The 15,508-nt window shown below is 59.6% G+C and overlaps 1 protein-coding gene across 4 annotated transcripts in view; it reads left to right on the top strand.

Annotated features, from left to right (window-relative positions):
* Positions 1–15,508, top strand: part of LOC112811541 (mannosyl-oligosaccharide 1,2-alpha-mannosidase IC) — a 170,439-nt gene extending 154,931 nt beyond the window's left edge. For 3 of the 4 annotated variants that reach the window (XM_073903160.1, XM_073903158.1, XM_073903161.1), the window contains 11 exons: positions 662–782; positions 3,745–3,878; positions 6,445–6,657; positions 6,834–6,958; positions 7,517–7,654; positions 9,318–9,399; positions 9,772–9,960; positions 10,330–10,435; positions 11,651–11,763; positions 11,850–11,951; positions 13,208–15,508. In XM_073903160.1, coding sequence (XP_073759261.1) covers positions 662–782; positions 3,745–3,878; positions 6,445–6,657; positions 6,834–6,958; positions 7,517–7,654; positions 9,318–9,399; positions 9,772–9,960; positions 10,330–10,435; positions 11,651–11,763; positions 11,850–11,951; positions 13,208–13,378 — 1,494 coding nt within the window. In that variant the 3' untranslated portion in view covers positions 13,379–15,508. The remainder of the gene's footprint in view (positions 1–661; positions 783–3,744; positions 3,879–6,444; positions 6,658–6,833; positions 6,959–7,516; positions 7,655–9,317; positions 9,400–9,771; positions 9,961–10,329; positions 10,436–11,650; positions 11,764–11,849; positions 11,952–13,207) is intronic. The other variant, XM_073903159.1, reaches the window with a different exon arrangement.

Here is a 15,508-nt window from a genome sequence, read left to right as displayed (position 1 = left end):
CCCCGGGCGGCGTGCGGCGGGGGAGGGGGGCCGGGAGGAGGTGGGGAGGGGGCTCGGCGGGGGGGGGGGAGGCGGCCCCCGGAGCGGGCGGGCGCCGGGCTCGGAGGGAGGGGGGAGGGGATGGGGAGGCACGGGGTGGGGGGTAGGGGCGCGATGGAAGGTCGGGACCGGTGGGCCGCGGAGGGTGGCATGAAAGGAGGGGGAAAGGGTGGGGGTGTGGCGGGTCGAGCAGACTTGGGAGGACTGTGCTGGGAGGCCAGAACACTGGCCCAGTGTGGGGCAGGGCCTGGGACAGACCGGTGGCTTGGACAGTGGGAGTGAAGCCGGGACCCGGGAGAGTCTGGTGGTGGCCCCGGAGAGTGCTGGGACAGTGCTGGGGGGACAGGAGAGGACACTGGTGAAAGAATGTGACATGGGGACGGGACCGGGTAGGAGACTAGGGCGGCCTCGGGCTTAGTGGGTAGTGGATGAAGGAGCAGGGCCCAGCAGGGACCGTGTGGGGACCGGGGCTCCGGGATGGTACCGAGGGGACATTTGGGTGGGTGGACTGGGAAGTGTTGTGAGAACTCAGGAAGATGGTGCTGGGAGCTGCCCCCTCTGCCTGTTTAGGACCCCCAGCTGGCTACCCAAATGGTGCTCAGTGGAGCCCCTTCCTCCCAAGCAGGAGTCCGCGCTGAAGGCCCTGGGGACAGAAGGCCTCTTTCTCTTTTCCTCCTTGGACACAGACCGGGATATGTACCTCAGCCCCGAGGAGTTCAAGCCCATTGCTGAGAAGCTGACAGGTACCAGGAGAGCCTGGGGCCTGGGGAGGGGGCACGTGCGTCATGGCCCTCAGCTTCTTGACCTCTGAGCCTGCTCCTAGCAGGAGGGCCGCCTGGAGAGGGAGATGAGGCCCAGGGAGGTGCAGAGCCAGGATTAGAACGGGGGCCATCTGGCTCCAGGTCCCACACCGGTTCCCAGGTTTGAGGATTAGCGAGAATGTCTGCAGAGTGACCAGTATACAGTAGCTTTCCGTGGACAGGCGCTCTTACCAGTTACTAGCGATTAAACTCTGCTCAGGTGCTGTCGGATTCCTAGTCTGTCCTGGGGGTCCATTTTTACCTACTTGTAATCAGTGACCTTTTTTTTTTTTAATAAAGGTGAGGTGCTGAAATATTCTAATGAATTATTAAATGCTTCTCTCACGGTCTCACCAGCACCCCAACCTCTGTGTCCATTTCTCTCCAACATCTTGTGACACCTCTTGAACTCGGGATCTAGTTATCCAAATAGCTGGGTGTAAGGAGGTCAATAGCTGGGAAAGGCAAGGAAGAGAGACATCAGCTGCCCTTGGGTGCGTGAGCGCCAGGGGCCAGTGACGGGCCTTCCGTGTCGCAGGCGGGGTCGAGTAGGTCGGCCACTTGCTGGTCTGGTGACCGCAGTCCCTGCCAGAGAAGGAGGGTCAGATGAAAAATGTGAATTTGCTGGAGCAGATGTGGGTCCGTGTCTCTCAGTGGCATTCAGTTCTGCGGTGAAGGCAGATGGGCTGGTAAACAGCTCAGCCTCATGTGGATTGGCCTTGACCTCTTATTCTGCAAACACTCCTCAGAGCATCCACCCAGCCACCTCCTTGTCCTTTTTCATGGACAGAGAGAGTGAGTTCCCTCATAATGACACGTTGGACAAGCTTGCTGGGCTCGAGGACACTTGTAATTTTTTACACATAAATCTTTTTCTCCTCCCTTAACACCTAGGCTGCTAGGAGTGCAAAACTGGACCAAATTTTGGGAAAAGAAAACATAAAATAAAACAAAGCCCAAAACATCAAATCTATGCAGGAACCAGAAGCCGTCTGTCTAGTTGGTTCCGTTATGAGTGTGTTTAATTTTCCTTATACCTTAAAAGTTTTACGAATTGTCCCTAATGAGTTACTTAGAAGTCAGGCAATAAAACTTTTTATGAAAGAAACTAAAAGGCCATAACGTGCTGGACAGTGGTATTAATGATCTGTGATAAGAGTAAAATACTTGAAAAAGCAAGGCAGACGAATAGACTTGCACATTCCAGCTGTTCCCTTTCTCTGAGGTTTCCAGATTGCTCTTTGGAAAGTTTTGCTACATCGGCTTACAAATGCAGAAATAACTGTGATTCTTCAGAACAGGGCTTTACGTCAGAAGCTGATGCTGATTAAAAGGGCAGCTTCCTGATTCTAGCCCCTGAGGATTCTGACTCAGTAGGTTTGAGGAGGATTCTGGACATACGCAGTTTCGAAAGGCATCCCAAATGATTCTGATGATTCCTGTTTAGGAATTGCTCCCAGTGCTTCCAGTTGGCCTGTCAGTCAATTCGCCAGCAGATGCCAAGCATCATCTCTGTCCCATGAACCTGCCCGAGGACAGCACCATGGCGAGCAATGCCACTGCCTTACCCCTGAGAGGTGTCTAGGGCGCTCCCTTCCGTCAGTCACCCTTTTTGAAATAGGCTGCATTTCTCCCTCAGTCTTCATCATGACTCCCTCCACACTTGAAAGGTCTCAAACTGGGCATACCTCAGGCAGGAAAAGACCTGAGAAATCAAAATCAAGTTCAGCCACTGCCACTCCAGCCCCTCCTTAGACAGATGAGGAAACAGGACCATCCAGAAAATCGGGGAGAAGCGAGTCTCCTCTCTTCCAAACTGGCATTCTGGAGGACATTGCAATCTATCTCAGAGCTTAATGATACCAAAGATGGTGTCAAAGACGGTCCTGTTTCTCGCTTTCATTCGTTCTCCTCAGTGGCTCTCTGACAAGCGTTCATTTCAAGAGGCCCCCAGGACAGGGACATGCAGGGCAGCATGGCCTCGATTGCCCATGTAGGAAAACCAGAGGGGCTGAGTGATTTGCCCCCAATGGTCCAGGAAATGGAACTGACCTCAGCCTGGAGACAGGCTGATGAGGCCCAGCCCGTGTTCTCTTCTGCATGCCCCAGGCAGTGGCTTCTCCGGTGCTGGGACCCCAGCCACTGGGAGAGGCAGCTGCCTGCCCAGAGGCTGCCTTTGGTGGGCCCAGCACCAAGCTCATCTCAGACTCAGTTCACAGAACAAAGGGAAGCCGGACAACCAGCCAGCCCGGCCGGGTGGAAAGAGCACAGGGTGGAGTCAGGAGAATTCGGTTTGAGCCCTCGCTCTGTGGCTCCCCGACCCTGAATCCTCTGGTAGTAGTAATACAGCTAAAGTTTATTACGGGTTCACTCTGTACCAAACCGGGTGCTAACACCACGTGGATTCTCTCGTCCAATCCTCCTAACAAGCCACTGGCCAAATCACACAGCTGGTGAGGCGGGGGATTTGAACGCGGGTCATCTGGTTCCTGAGCCTTTAAGGAAACGGAGTCTCTGAGATCATAGTGCCCTCAGAAGAGGGTCATGGTTGATTGTGGGTTTAGAGTAAAACAGGCCTGGGTTTGAATCCTGACTCCCCCACGACCTAGCTGTGTGACCTTCGAGAAGTGACTTCACCTCCTCTCTGAGCTTCCACTTTTTCATGTGTAAAGTGGAATTGGTAATAATGTTATTATCGGCCTCTCCAGACTGCTGTGAAACTAAAATGAGATACTTACTGGTTGTTACTTTGGGAATTGTTAACTATTATTACTCCAGCTCTAAGCCTGGCCCCCTTAAATCACCTTCCTGTGTGGGGGGAGAAGGGGGTGGACAGACATCCGCAAAGAAGAGAGGCCCTGCAGCCAGAGGGCAGGCCGCTCTCCAGCAACTGTGTGTCTCCTAGGGTCCGCTCCTGCGGGCGTCTACGAGGAGGCGGAACTGGCCCTTGACCCCAGTGAGGAGACGCTCACCATAGAAGCCCGATTCCAGCCTCTGCGCCCGGAGTCCATGACCAAGAGCAAAGACGGGTTCCTGGGGGTGAGTTTGAGTGGGGGGCAGTGGAGTCTGCCCCCAGGTAGGACCACAGATACAGGATTGTCTGCACACACTTACCCCCGAGAATAGGTCTGTGCTCTGTTTCGCTTTCCGTCTTTTCTTCCTTCCTTTATTAGCTGCCCCCTGTGCCCCCAATGTGCCAGGCCCTGGGGGGTCCAGAAGTGGGTGCGATGCCAACCCCGTTGTTTAGGACACAGTGTGGTGCAGGAGGGGTAAGCATGAGCTCCTAATCCAGACGGGATCTGGACTGGCTTCCTAGAGGCAGTGCCGTCAGACAGAGACTGCAGGAGGAGGGGCCTGAGCCAGTGGCGGGGGGTTGGGGGGGAAATGGAAGGATGGAAGGACCCGGGCAGAGGAGGCAGCTCATTACTTTCTGCAAGTTGGTCTCCCCCCGCCCCCACGCTGTGAGTTTCTTGAGGGCAAGGCCTGCGACTCATGCCTCTGCGCTTCCTCAGGCCCCTGGCACCTGACTGGTGCTCTGCTGCACTCTGATGAACCAGACCTGAGGTTCAGCCCGGGCAGGGGGCCATGGGGGGGAGGGGTGCCTGACAAATGCTGTCCTGAGCAGCCCTGCCCCGCCCTGAGGCCCGTGGGCCAAGGTCGCAAGCCCATCCTGGCCCCGAGGCATCCCCACACCCTGCCTGCCTTCCCCGCCCTTCCCCCTCAGCTTGCTCTGTTCCAGCCACTCCAGATGTCCAGGCTTTCTTCCCGCTGTGAGCCTTCTTGGATGCTGTTCCCTCTGCCAGGAGCAACTTTTCCTCTTTGCCCAGCCCACAGAGACTCAGCCTGTCTCCCCTGAAAGGCCACTGCAGCATGAACAAAGGTCTGAAGGCAGGAAGTGCTGGGCCAGCCACCTGCAGACAGAGAGCTGGTGTGGCTGGACCCAGGGCACGTGGGACACAGGCAGGGGCATCCCGGCCAGTGGGGCTGGAAGAGAAGTCGCCAGACTGCAGAGGGCCTCGGTCGCCTGACTTTGGCCTTCATTCTGCAGCAGTGAATTACCATAGCAGATTTTGAAATGGGAGGGTTCCCTCGTCAGATGCTCGGCAGGCTGGGGAGAAACAGGAGACGGAAAGCCCCGTTCTTGGTGGGCCATTTGCCCCACGGGGACCAGGGGAGGGAATGGGTCTGGTGGGGAGCGAATGAGGTCAGTCTGGACACATTGAAGTCGAGGCGCCTGCGGATGTCCAGGGAGACAGTCCAGTAAGTGAGGTTGGAAACACAGGTTTGGCCTCCCACAGAAGACCTGGGGAGGGAAGGTTGGCAGGGATAGTTGGTGGCTGAAGTTGTCCGAATAGATGAGTCCCCCGTAGAGCAGTGAGAACAGGGCGGGAGCTGGTGGGGTGCCAGGGCGCAGCTGCACTTGGTGGGAAGATGGGTCAGGGGCAGCGCCCCACAGAGCGCGGCCCCCCTTCGCGGGCAGCTCCCCTGCGGGGGTGGGCAGGACCCCGCGGGCAGGCGGCTCCACCTGGCGCAGCACATCCAGCCCTGCTTAGAGAACTGCCTGCTCGGTCTCCCTGGGGGGTAGCTCCAAGAACCTCTCTCCTCCCAGTGAGCCTGGCCCCCCTACCACCGTGGAGGCTGGGAAGGGAGAGGGAGCCTGATGCCGGCGAAGACCTGGCAGCTCCCTGGTGGCGGAGCGCCCCCCGAAGGGGCCAGGCACGTGCTGTCCCAGTGGTGGATGCCTCGTGGGACTCCTGCCTGTGGCGCAGAGGGGCAGGGAGGGGCTGCCCAAGGGGCAGCTTTTACCCCAGGACATGCCCCGGGTCCTGCCTCTGTGCTCCAGACGTGCAGACAGACAGGCCCGCACAGTCTGACCCTCGTTCTGTCCCGCGTGTCAGCTCTCCTGACAGAGATGGGGCCTTACTGACGGGGAAACAGCTGAGGGACGCCGGGCATGCCAGGGGCCTGGCCAGCGTGGTACAGGCGACTCTAGAAGGGGGCGCTCTCTGGGGGTGACCTTCCTTCCCCTTCTCTGTGGTCGCATCCTGCTCTTTACCCCCGAGATTTCCCCCAAAAGGTGGTTACCACCTTTCTCCTCAGACTTCTCTCCAAAGCCTCGGCCCCCTCCGTGGGACGTTAGCCCCAGGGGGAGACTTGGAGAGAAGGTCAGGGAGAAGGCAAGGCTGGTGAAGGGGGTGGCAGGTGGTGGCTCTCAGGATTGCCAGCTGGTGCAGAGGAGGGAGGCAGGACCATGTGTCTGTGAGGCCTGGGCTTGGCGAAGAGGCCGGCAGAACCCCTGCACAGAGCTCCCCCCTGCACCCGGCCCCGCGCCAGCCCTAACTGGCCCTGCCAGCTCTGGCCTGGGCTGCCCCTGAGCGGGCCAGCAGGGTGCTGCTGGGGGCCGGGGAGGTGAGGTGAGCCTCAGCTCTGGCAACATAGTGCCTGCCAGGCCTCTGGCTGTCCCCAGGACAAAGCACACCCTGGGTCCTGCCACTCCCTTGGCTTGTGGGCCGGCTCAGGGCTCAAGGGAGACCTCTGGGCCTGCGTGGAACGCCCACGTCGTGGTTCTCGGCGCCCTAGAGCTCCGGCTCTCCCCCCGCCCCAGGTCTCCCGCCTCGCCCTGTCCGGCCTCCGCAACTGGACGACGGCAGCCTCGCCAAGTGCGGTGTTCGCTGCCCGCCACTTCCGGCCCTTCCTTCCTCCTCGGGGCCGGGTGGAGCTGGGCGAGCCCTGGTGGATCATCCCCAGTGAGCTGAGCGTCTTCACCGGCTATCTGTCCAACAACCGCTTCTACCCACCACCACCCAAGGGCAAAGAGGTGAGGGCCCCATAGTGAGCCCCAGCCCCAGCCCAGGCATGGCCCCTTCTGCGTCTGCTCCGCACCCGGACCCCCAACCCCCTCCCGCGCCCCCGGCCTGCAGGCCCAGAACAGACGCTCACCTCGGGGATCAGGACCCAACAGGCCAGCACGGGTCTTCACTGCCTTCCCCCCAGGTCATCATCCACCGGCTCCTGAGCATGTTCCACCCTCGGCCCTTCGTGAAGACCCGCTTTGCCCCTCAGGGGGCCGTCGCCTGCCTGACGGCCATCAGCGATTTCTACTACACTGTGATGTTCCGGTGTGTAGTCCTCAGACACCCTCCCTGGCCTCTCAGCTGGGCCGGGGACCCCCGGGAAGCATGGAAGGGCCCGGCACCGCGAGGGCAGGGCCTGCCCGGAAGCCCCCAGTGCCACCACGTACCACCCTCTGGTCTTGGGCAAGCAGTGTTGGCTCTCTGGGCCTCAGTTTCCTCATCTGTGGGGTGGGGGGGGGGGTGACTTCCTCCTGGGAGCGCGGGGAAAGTATGGGGCATGCTTAGCATGAGGCTGGTGGCTGACGGTTATCCACCCAGAAGGGGGCGCGTAGGAGCTATGACACCAGCTCAAACACACCCTGCAGAGGCTGTGAGGGCTCAGAGGAAGGCTGGTCAGGCCAGGCCCGGCCCTGAGGATGGGCCGCGCCTGGAGAGCCTCGTGTCCTCTCCCTGCCCCACACGTTCTCCTTCGTGCCCTGCCCAGCCCTGTCCTCCCCATGAGAGTCTGGCCAAGGGCTCCCCAGCTTTGACACAAAAGCAGCAGGGTGGGCCGTGGCTCAGCAGGGGGCTGCTCCCAGCCAGGCTGCTTCCCCGCTCCCCCAGGATCCACGCCGAGTTCCAGCTCAGCGAGCCGCCTGACTTCCCCTTCTGGTTCTCACCTGGCCAGTTCACCGGCCACATCATCCTCTCCAAAGACGCCACTCACATCCGAGACTTCCGGCTCTTCGTGCCCAACCACAGGTGGGAGCCTTGGCCCCAGCCCAGCCCTGCACCCCGTTATAGTTGGCCCCACTCCACCCCCCAGCTCCAGGAGCTCGGGTACAGGGGCCCAGAGGCCCCTTCCGTCTCTCTCCCTCCTTCGCTCCCCAGAGCCACTTCTCTTGGAAGGGGCCTGGAGCTGACCCAGGAGCAGGCAGCTTGAGGTGAGCGGAGGTGGGTCATTCCATCATCTGGCAACCATGTCCCAGTTGGCCTGGACCACCAACACTGTGCCTGGGACCCACTGCAGCAAACCTTCCCCAAAGCTGGAGCCTAACACCCTCATTCTGCTGACAGACCTCTCACAGACCCGTGACCACAGCCTGCACATGGCACCCTAGTGCTGGCAGCTGGGCAGGGACCTGGCTGATCCGAGTCCAGGAAGCCTGCCCAGAGGAAGAGACATGGAAGAGCTGGGTGGGGCAGGGGGCGGGGGTGAGGAGGGTTTAGCCGGGCCATGGGAGCAGCCCATGTAGTCCTGGGGGCAGGCCCTCCACTGCCTGCAGTTGCTACCACAGGCCCGGGGGAGGGGAGGGTGTGGAGGGAAGGGGCCTTTCGGGAGGACTCCATGCCGGCCGCCTGCCTGCCTGCCCAGCCTGCTCAGGGTCATCCTCTTGTCAGGGGAGCATGGGACCAGAAGGCCTGACTTCAAGTCTTTCCAGATTCCTCCCTGATAGCAAGTGGCTGCTTAGTGGGTCTGAGTGACCCAGGACAGGGATAAGACCTTGGCTGGGAGCTGGGAGCCCCATAGTTAAGTCTCCACTGTGGCACCAGTGGGCTGCATGGCCCAGGGCAAAGCCCTGGCTGTCTCTGGACCTGTTTCCTCATCAGCTGGGGGTGGGGGGGGCATGGCTCCTGGGCATGCGTGAAGGGATGGCTGGGAGAGCCTGGGAAGAGAAACCACTACCCAGGAGCAGGAGTGGTTTCTTCTCCCTCCCCTCAGCAAGCACGCACCCCCCCCCCCCCCCCCCCGCCGCCAAATGCACAGGCTCAGCCCAGAGCACGTTTGCCTCCACCCCAGGGTTGGAGGTGGAGGTCCTGGGTTGGGTGAAACAGGGCAGGGGCAAATGACCAGCCCCAAGACTGGCTGCTCCTGAGCCTGTGTCTTGGAACCAGGCCCAGGGGCTGCCCAGCTCCTCAGGCGCCCCCCCCCCAATCCTGCCTGTGGAGGTTAGTTGTCGGTCCTGGGGCTCCCTCATGTGGCCGATCTGCAGGTGACCTGTGGTGGGGCCACACTTCCAGCGGAGGGCGGGAGGGGGGGCTGGCAACTCAGGGAGGCGGGTGCTGGGTTTTCACGACTGCCCTTCTCCGTGTCCTGAGGGAGGCACTGATGATCTTTCTGCCTCAAAGAGCCATGGGCAGCATGTGAGACATGGATGGGAAAGCCCTTTGTGAACTGGAAGGGGCTGGGCCAGTCGAGCGTGGTGTGGTTGCAGCACCTCCCAAAGAGGCGGCCCAGGGACAGAAGAGGGCCCAGGCTCCGCGGGCAGAATCCCAGTGGCCCTAAGACCTCGGGGTCACCTTGTCAAGCCCCGGTGTTCTCATCTGTAAAATGGGGAGGCTTGTGTGCTCTCAGAGAGAGAAAGATTGACATGGGCCTTGGTGACGGGGGTGTTCTGCCCTGGCCCCCTCTCCCTGTCGCCAGGTCTCTGAACGTGGACATGGAATGGCTGTACGGGGCCGGTGAGAGCAGCAACATGGAGGTGGACATTGGCTACATCCCCCAGGTGAGCACACAAGGGGTCCCGACCCAGGTCTGCAGGGCTGGGTGCCGCAGGCAGTCCGGGTGAAGGCCAGAGCTTCTGGTGGGCTGAGACCAGCTGTCCCCAAAGCAGGATTCTGGGAAACCACCTGATCTTGCACAGAAAACCTAACAGTTGCCATTGGTCCTCAGACAGCTTCACGTGGTAGAAGGAGCCCTGGATGGACCCTGGCTCTGTCCCAGACTCACCCCAGCCCTGACCAAGCCCTGTCCTTCCCGGGGCCTCAGTTCCTTCACCTCTACATTGAGTCGGGGGATCTTTAAGGGTCTCTCAAGGAGTCTTGCCCATCTCTGAGACACCCTCACTGATGTCATCCCCTCCTAATCTCTGGCCCAGATGGAGCTGGAGGCCCTGGGCCCATCGGTCCCCTCCATGATCCTGGATGAGGATGGCAACATGATCGACAGCCGCCCACCCTCAGGGGAGCCCCTCCAGTTTGTGTTTGAGGAGATCAAGTGGCAGCAGGAGCTGAGCTGGGAGGAGGCCGCCCGGCGCCTGGAGGTGGCCATGTACCCCTTCAAGAAGGTGGGGCTAGACGGGAGTGAGGGCCAGGGGCGAGGTCTGTGCGGCCAGGGCTGGGGGAACAGTGCGGGGCGGGGCGGGGGTGGCACTTGATTCCAGGCTGGGTACAGGGCTTGCTGCTGAGGCCACCTCCCTGCCCGGCCCTGCCCGTACCAGTGGGGCCTCTCTTTTGCCATTCAGAACTTGGCAGGAGGCATCCCCTGGCCCAGCAATACCCTTTCTCTCTCTCTCAGACACACACACATGCATATGCATGCACGCACAGTTACACACTCACAGTACAAACACACACATACACACACATTGTCCACACCTCCTGAGTAGGACCCTAGCCGCACACAGTAGCTTCTCTGTGTCACCCCTTGGCCCCAGGTCACCTATCTGCCATTCATCGAGGCCTTCGACCACGCCAAGGCCAAGAACAAGCTGGTGCACTCAATTCTGCTGTGGGGGGCCCTGGATGACCAGTCCTGCTGAGGTGAGGGAGACCCCGCCAGGCTGAGAGAATGGGGGGACAAGTCACACCTTGTGGGGTGCAGGAGGCTCTGAGACCAACAGGACTGTCCTGTTGGGGCATAGGGGGCGGGGCTTGGGGACTACACAGGGCAGGGATGTGGAGTAAGAGCCCGGGGGAGTTCTGCACTGAGCTCGGAAGAAGCTGGTGTTCACATTAGGAAGAGCCCAGCTCAACCATTTTCAGCGTGGAGACCTTGGCCACGTGACTTCCCCTCCTTGAGCCTTAGTTTTCTCGACAGTGAAAGAGGGGGAACACACTTACCCCGCAGAGTTGTGAAAATGGGTGTGTGTCTGTGCTCCGTGAAGGGTTGCACACAAGTAAGAGAGAAAGTAGTGCCAGAGGCTGGCCGTGCGTTCACGTATTCGGAAGATTCACCCAAGACCTACCGGACACAGAGATTTAGGGTGTCTGCCAGCGGGAACAAAGATGGGTAAGAGCGTGCCCCTGCCCTCATTCCAGTCAATCCACAAACACCCCAGGCACCGCCTGCACCAAGCCTGTAGGCTGGGTGCGGGGAGTCTGGTCAGAAGTGGTCCCCGTGCTCGGGGAGCGCAGTGTGTGTAGAAGGCGCGTGTCGAATGAAGACAAGCGTGGTGAGCGGCACACAGGGCATGGTGCAGGGCGGCACAAGACTGTAACCGGGGCTCAGGGGAGCCTTCTCAGAGATAGGGATTGTAAGCTGAGACTTTGGAGGAGGAGGAGAAGTTTATCAAGTGGCAGGAGGAAAAGTGTTTTAGGTAGAATAATCTGTGCAAAGGCCCTGGGCTCTAGAGTTTAGTGGATTTAAGAAGCTGGCACTATTCTCCCTCTGACCCTCCCCCCTCTCATGTACTCTCTCTCTCTCATTCTCGCTCTCTCAAATAAATAAATATTAAAAAAAAAAAAAAAGAAGCTGGCACTATCTGCAGGTCCCTGGGCCGAGGTTGTCGTCTGTCTGTGTGTCCCCCTCCTCCCCCCGCCCCACCCCCACCCCCTCTCAGCCCAGGACGCCACAATGTCACTGACTGGAATTACAGCGATCCTCTACTCAGCACCTACTCTGTGGCACGCTCTTTGAATCTGTTCTTACTGGGGTGCACAGACGGCTCTACAGCCCAGAAGGTTTATTGCTGATAGAGAACCCAGCAAGACATGTGGGGGTGCCTCACCCTTCCGGCCTTGCTGTTTCCTGAACAGGTTCGGGGCGGACTCTCCGGGAGACTGTCCTGGAAAGTTCGCCCATCATCGCCCTCCTCAATGAGAGCTTCATCAGCACCTGGTCCCTGGTGAGGGAGCTGGAAGACCTGCAGGTGAGTGGCAGGTGGGTGGGAACAGCCCCGTGGGAGCCCCGGGGACGGGGCCGGTGGCTGAGGCATCGGGACACGTGTCCCCACAGAACGACCAGGAGAACCCGTCCCACAAGAAGCTAGCTGACCTGCACCTGGAGAAGTACAGCTTCCCCGTGGAGATGATGATTTGTCTGCCCAACGGCACTGTGGTAGGCAGCCCCCCACGCCTTCCCCCAGTTGGGCCAGGCAGCTCGGGGCAGAGGAAGCAGCAAGCAAGGGGCGCACACTCAGAGACCTCATCAGCCTTTGGGGCTGGCTCCGCCACTTCCTGCCGCTCTCCCAGTCAGTCTGAACCTCACTGGTCCCCCTCTATAAAATAGGAATTGTCACACCCACCCTGCCTGCCTCGTGCAGGGGTAGGGACACTCCCACGAGAAGGGGGACCTCCACAGCACTTTGGGGAATGGACAGGAATGTGGCCTGGAAGGGAAAGCTCACCCTGGACCATTGTGGCCAGCTGTGGGAGGGAAGGCGGAAGGAGGGGCCGGGCCTCGTGACAAGCAGAGAGGACCAGGGGGCCCCAGGCCGAGCCAAGCTGCAAGATCCTCTCTCTCCCCGGGGGCCCCTATAAGTACTCACACACAGCCTCTCACGGGGGTCTCACACGTCTTTGGGAGAGGGACAATGACAAGTGCTCATTTTACAAACAAGGAAACTGAGGCTCAAAAAGGTCCAGAGACTTGGTGAAAGTTACACAGTTAAGTGCAGCCTGCATGTGAGCCTCAGAATCTCCTGCCCCTTGCCCTTTGAGTCCCGAGGGATGGTTTAGTGTGGGACTGAAGACCGTGGGAGGGTCGTTAGCTTCCCCAGGCTCTCACGTGGAGGAGGAAGTCGGGGAGCAAGAGCTGAGGCTGGCTGGGAAGAGGGCCACTGGCGCACTGGCGCTCAGCACGGTGGGCCCGGCCCTGGCAGGCCCTGGCATCCCAGAGCCCAGTGGACAAAACTTGGCCTGGGGACTGCGCCCTCCTGCTTGTCCATTTGTTTCTTGGCTCGTGTATGGGCACCTGCCCTTAAGGAGCTGAGTAACCAGGGCGAGAGGAAGCAGGGAAGCAGGCACACAGAGTGGGTGGGCATTTTGGCAGAAGGGAGTGTGGAGTTCAAGGGTCACAGGAACAGAGGAGAAGAGGGGCCGTGGGGGGTGGGGGCGAGGGGAAGGCGGAGAGGCGTTAGGTTCTGGCCAGTAGATGAGTGTGGGAGACCTCCGCAGGCAGAGGGCCCTGTGTGCCCAGAGGCGGGAGACGGGGAAACGGCCGGGCCCCGGGTTCGGTTCTGCTCTGCCTGTCTGCCGTCTGCCTCGGAGTGAGGACGGTCGGGGCCTGGGAGTGGCCCCTTCTCCCAAGAGGGCATGAGCAGACCGGGAGCAGTGGGGGCCCCACTCACTCTCCTCACCTGGCCCCTCTCCCAGGTCCACCACATCAACGCCAACTACTTCTTGGATATCACCTCCATGAAGCCCGAGGATATTGAGAACAACGTCTTCAGCTTCTCATCCACCTTTGAAGACCCGTCCACGGCCACGTATATGCAGTTCCTGAAGGAGGGCCTTCGGCGTGGCCTGCCCCTCCTGCAGCCCTAGTGTACCCTCAGGCCGTGAGAGGCCCGGCTGGAGTAGGGGGAGCTGAAGGAAGGGCCTCCAGCGCTGAGGACAGGCCCCTCAGGCCCAGAGCCGGTGGTCCTCACACTCCCACCCCTGCCGCTCCCAGGCTGCCCGTGGGGCCTGAGGTCAATGGGGGGTAGACGGGGGTGTCTGGGCTGACTGGCTGGATGAACCTCTGGCTCCAGCTGCCACCATTAGCCCTTTACTACCCACATGGTTCCAGAAGCTGTTCAGGATACCAAAAATGGGGCCTCGGGTCATCTCCCTGGACCTCACCCACTCAGGCACATAGTCCAGGTCCTTGTGAGGTGAAGATCAGGAAGGAGTGGTGCTAGGAAGACTGGGCCACCCCTCTCTCCTTACATTCACCCCCTCCCAAAAGAAACATCAAGAAACCCTGGACTGGGGGTTAAGGAGGGGTTGCCAGGGAAGCACTCTTGTTTGGAGCCTCCTTCCTGGCTGCCCCCCCCCGCCGCCTGGTGTCCCCCAGTGGGGTGAGTTTCAGCTGGAGACAGCCTTTTGGAGGCTCAGGGCAAAGCCCTCCTTCAGAAGGAGAATTCACTGTACCTCGGACCTTGGCTTCCCAGACCACTCAATCCAACCTAATGATAGGACACCCAGCACCAATTTTGGGACTTGCTGGGGGGCAGCTGCCTGGAGAGGTTCACTGTGAAGGAGACTTCTGCTCTTAGCAAGGGAGTCCACTGAGGGGTTCCTGAGGCCCAGGGCCAAGGCACCCCCAACCACCTACCCCAGCAAGGGTCACAGTAGGATGACAGACCCCAGCTCCACAGAAGTGTACCTCAGCCAAAGAACACAGCCTCCCCCAGAGCTGGCGCTGCCCCAGCTGTCAGGGCAGCCCAGACCAGCTAGCCCACCACCGAGTGGCCATTGACCCTCCTTGGCCTCTCTTAAGGTCTTGGTCTACGTCCCAAGCCACTGACCACAGCCAGTCTTTTTTATATATGCAGAAAAGTGTCTTTATGTGAAGCTTCTCACAGTTTGTAGGTATTTTTGATAACCCCAACGCTGAGGAGAAAGAAGGGGTGGTGTCTTCCCCCAGCAGCAGCCCCATGATGGCTGGATCTGAAATCCTAGATGGGTCCAGCTTGATGTCTTTGCAGCTGCACCTACAGGAAGAAATAGTCCTCTCTTCCTTTTCTTCCAGCTTTTTAAAAAAGGTCAGTGTACCCCCAACCCTATCCTTGTCCGCCACTCAGGACCATGAGAGATCCTTGGGCTTTTTCATTAAAGCCTTGGAGCCACACCTGCTCCCCAACGCCCGCCCCCACAGGGGCTCACTCTTAAACCTGGAAGAGGAAGGCAGACATTTCCTCAGACACGCTCCCAGGCCTCCCATCCGCTGAGTTCTGTCTGCCACTGAAGTATCCATACTGAGCCTTCTCTGTCTGGGGCACTCTGTTAACATTACTTGTATTTTCTCATTTAATCCTCACAACAAACCTGTGAGGCAGATAGTAATTGTTCCCATTTTGCAGATGAAACTGAGTCTCAAGGAAGTGAAGTGACGTGCCCAAGGTCACTGAGTGGTGGAGCTGAGATTCAGCCTGTCTCAATTTTGGAGTGTTTTGTTTTGCACTGCCCCTCACCGCTCTCCCCTGCCCATTTCCACTGAGGTGAAAAAGAAAGCCTTTCAGACCGAAATGTCTCACTCCCCTCTGATCTCCAGAGCAAAGGAGGCGTGAGCCAGCCAGCTCAACCAAGTTGCATCCTGGGAGGCAGTGCTTCCATGCCCCTTACAGGGAGGGAGGGCACCCGAGTCTGTCTCGGGGCTTCCAGGCCTGGGCGGCAGTAACCAATCCCATGAGCCACCCAGTGTCAGCAGAGACTCAGCCTCGCCACCCAGCAGGCTCTTCCTCTCGTCCTGGTACAGGAGGGCCCACTCCACATTGCACAGTCTTTGTTTTATGTAAGGCACTGATTGCCTTGGCTTTCTGATCTTCATCTCAAGTCTTCTCCTGAACCCCACCCGCACCCCACACTGGGCCTTGAAGCTCATGGTGGGGGAGGGCCCCCAGCTCCTGCCTGTTACCTGTCTGCCCCTTCCCTCCGATACCCACACGTCCTGTAATAAAATTGGAGAGACTA

Source organism: Callorhinus ursinus, unplaced genomic scaffold (genome assembly GCF_003265705.2).
Source record: "Callorhinus ursinus isolate GAN/ISIS: 27379988/994484 unplaced genomic scaffold, GSC_fseal_2.0 scaffold18, whole genome shotgun sequence".
Taxonomy (NCBI): Eukaryota; Metazoa; Chordata; class Mammalia; order Carnivora; family Otariidae; genus Callorhinus; species Callorhinus ursinus.
This window is presented reverse-complemented; position numbering and strand designations above follow the sequence as displayed.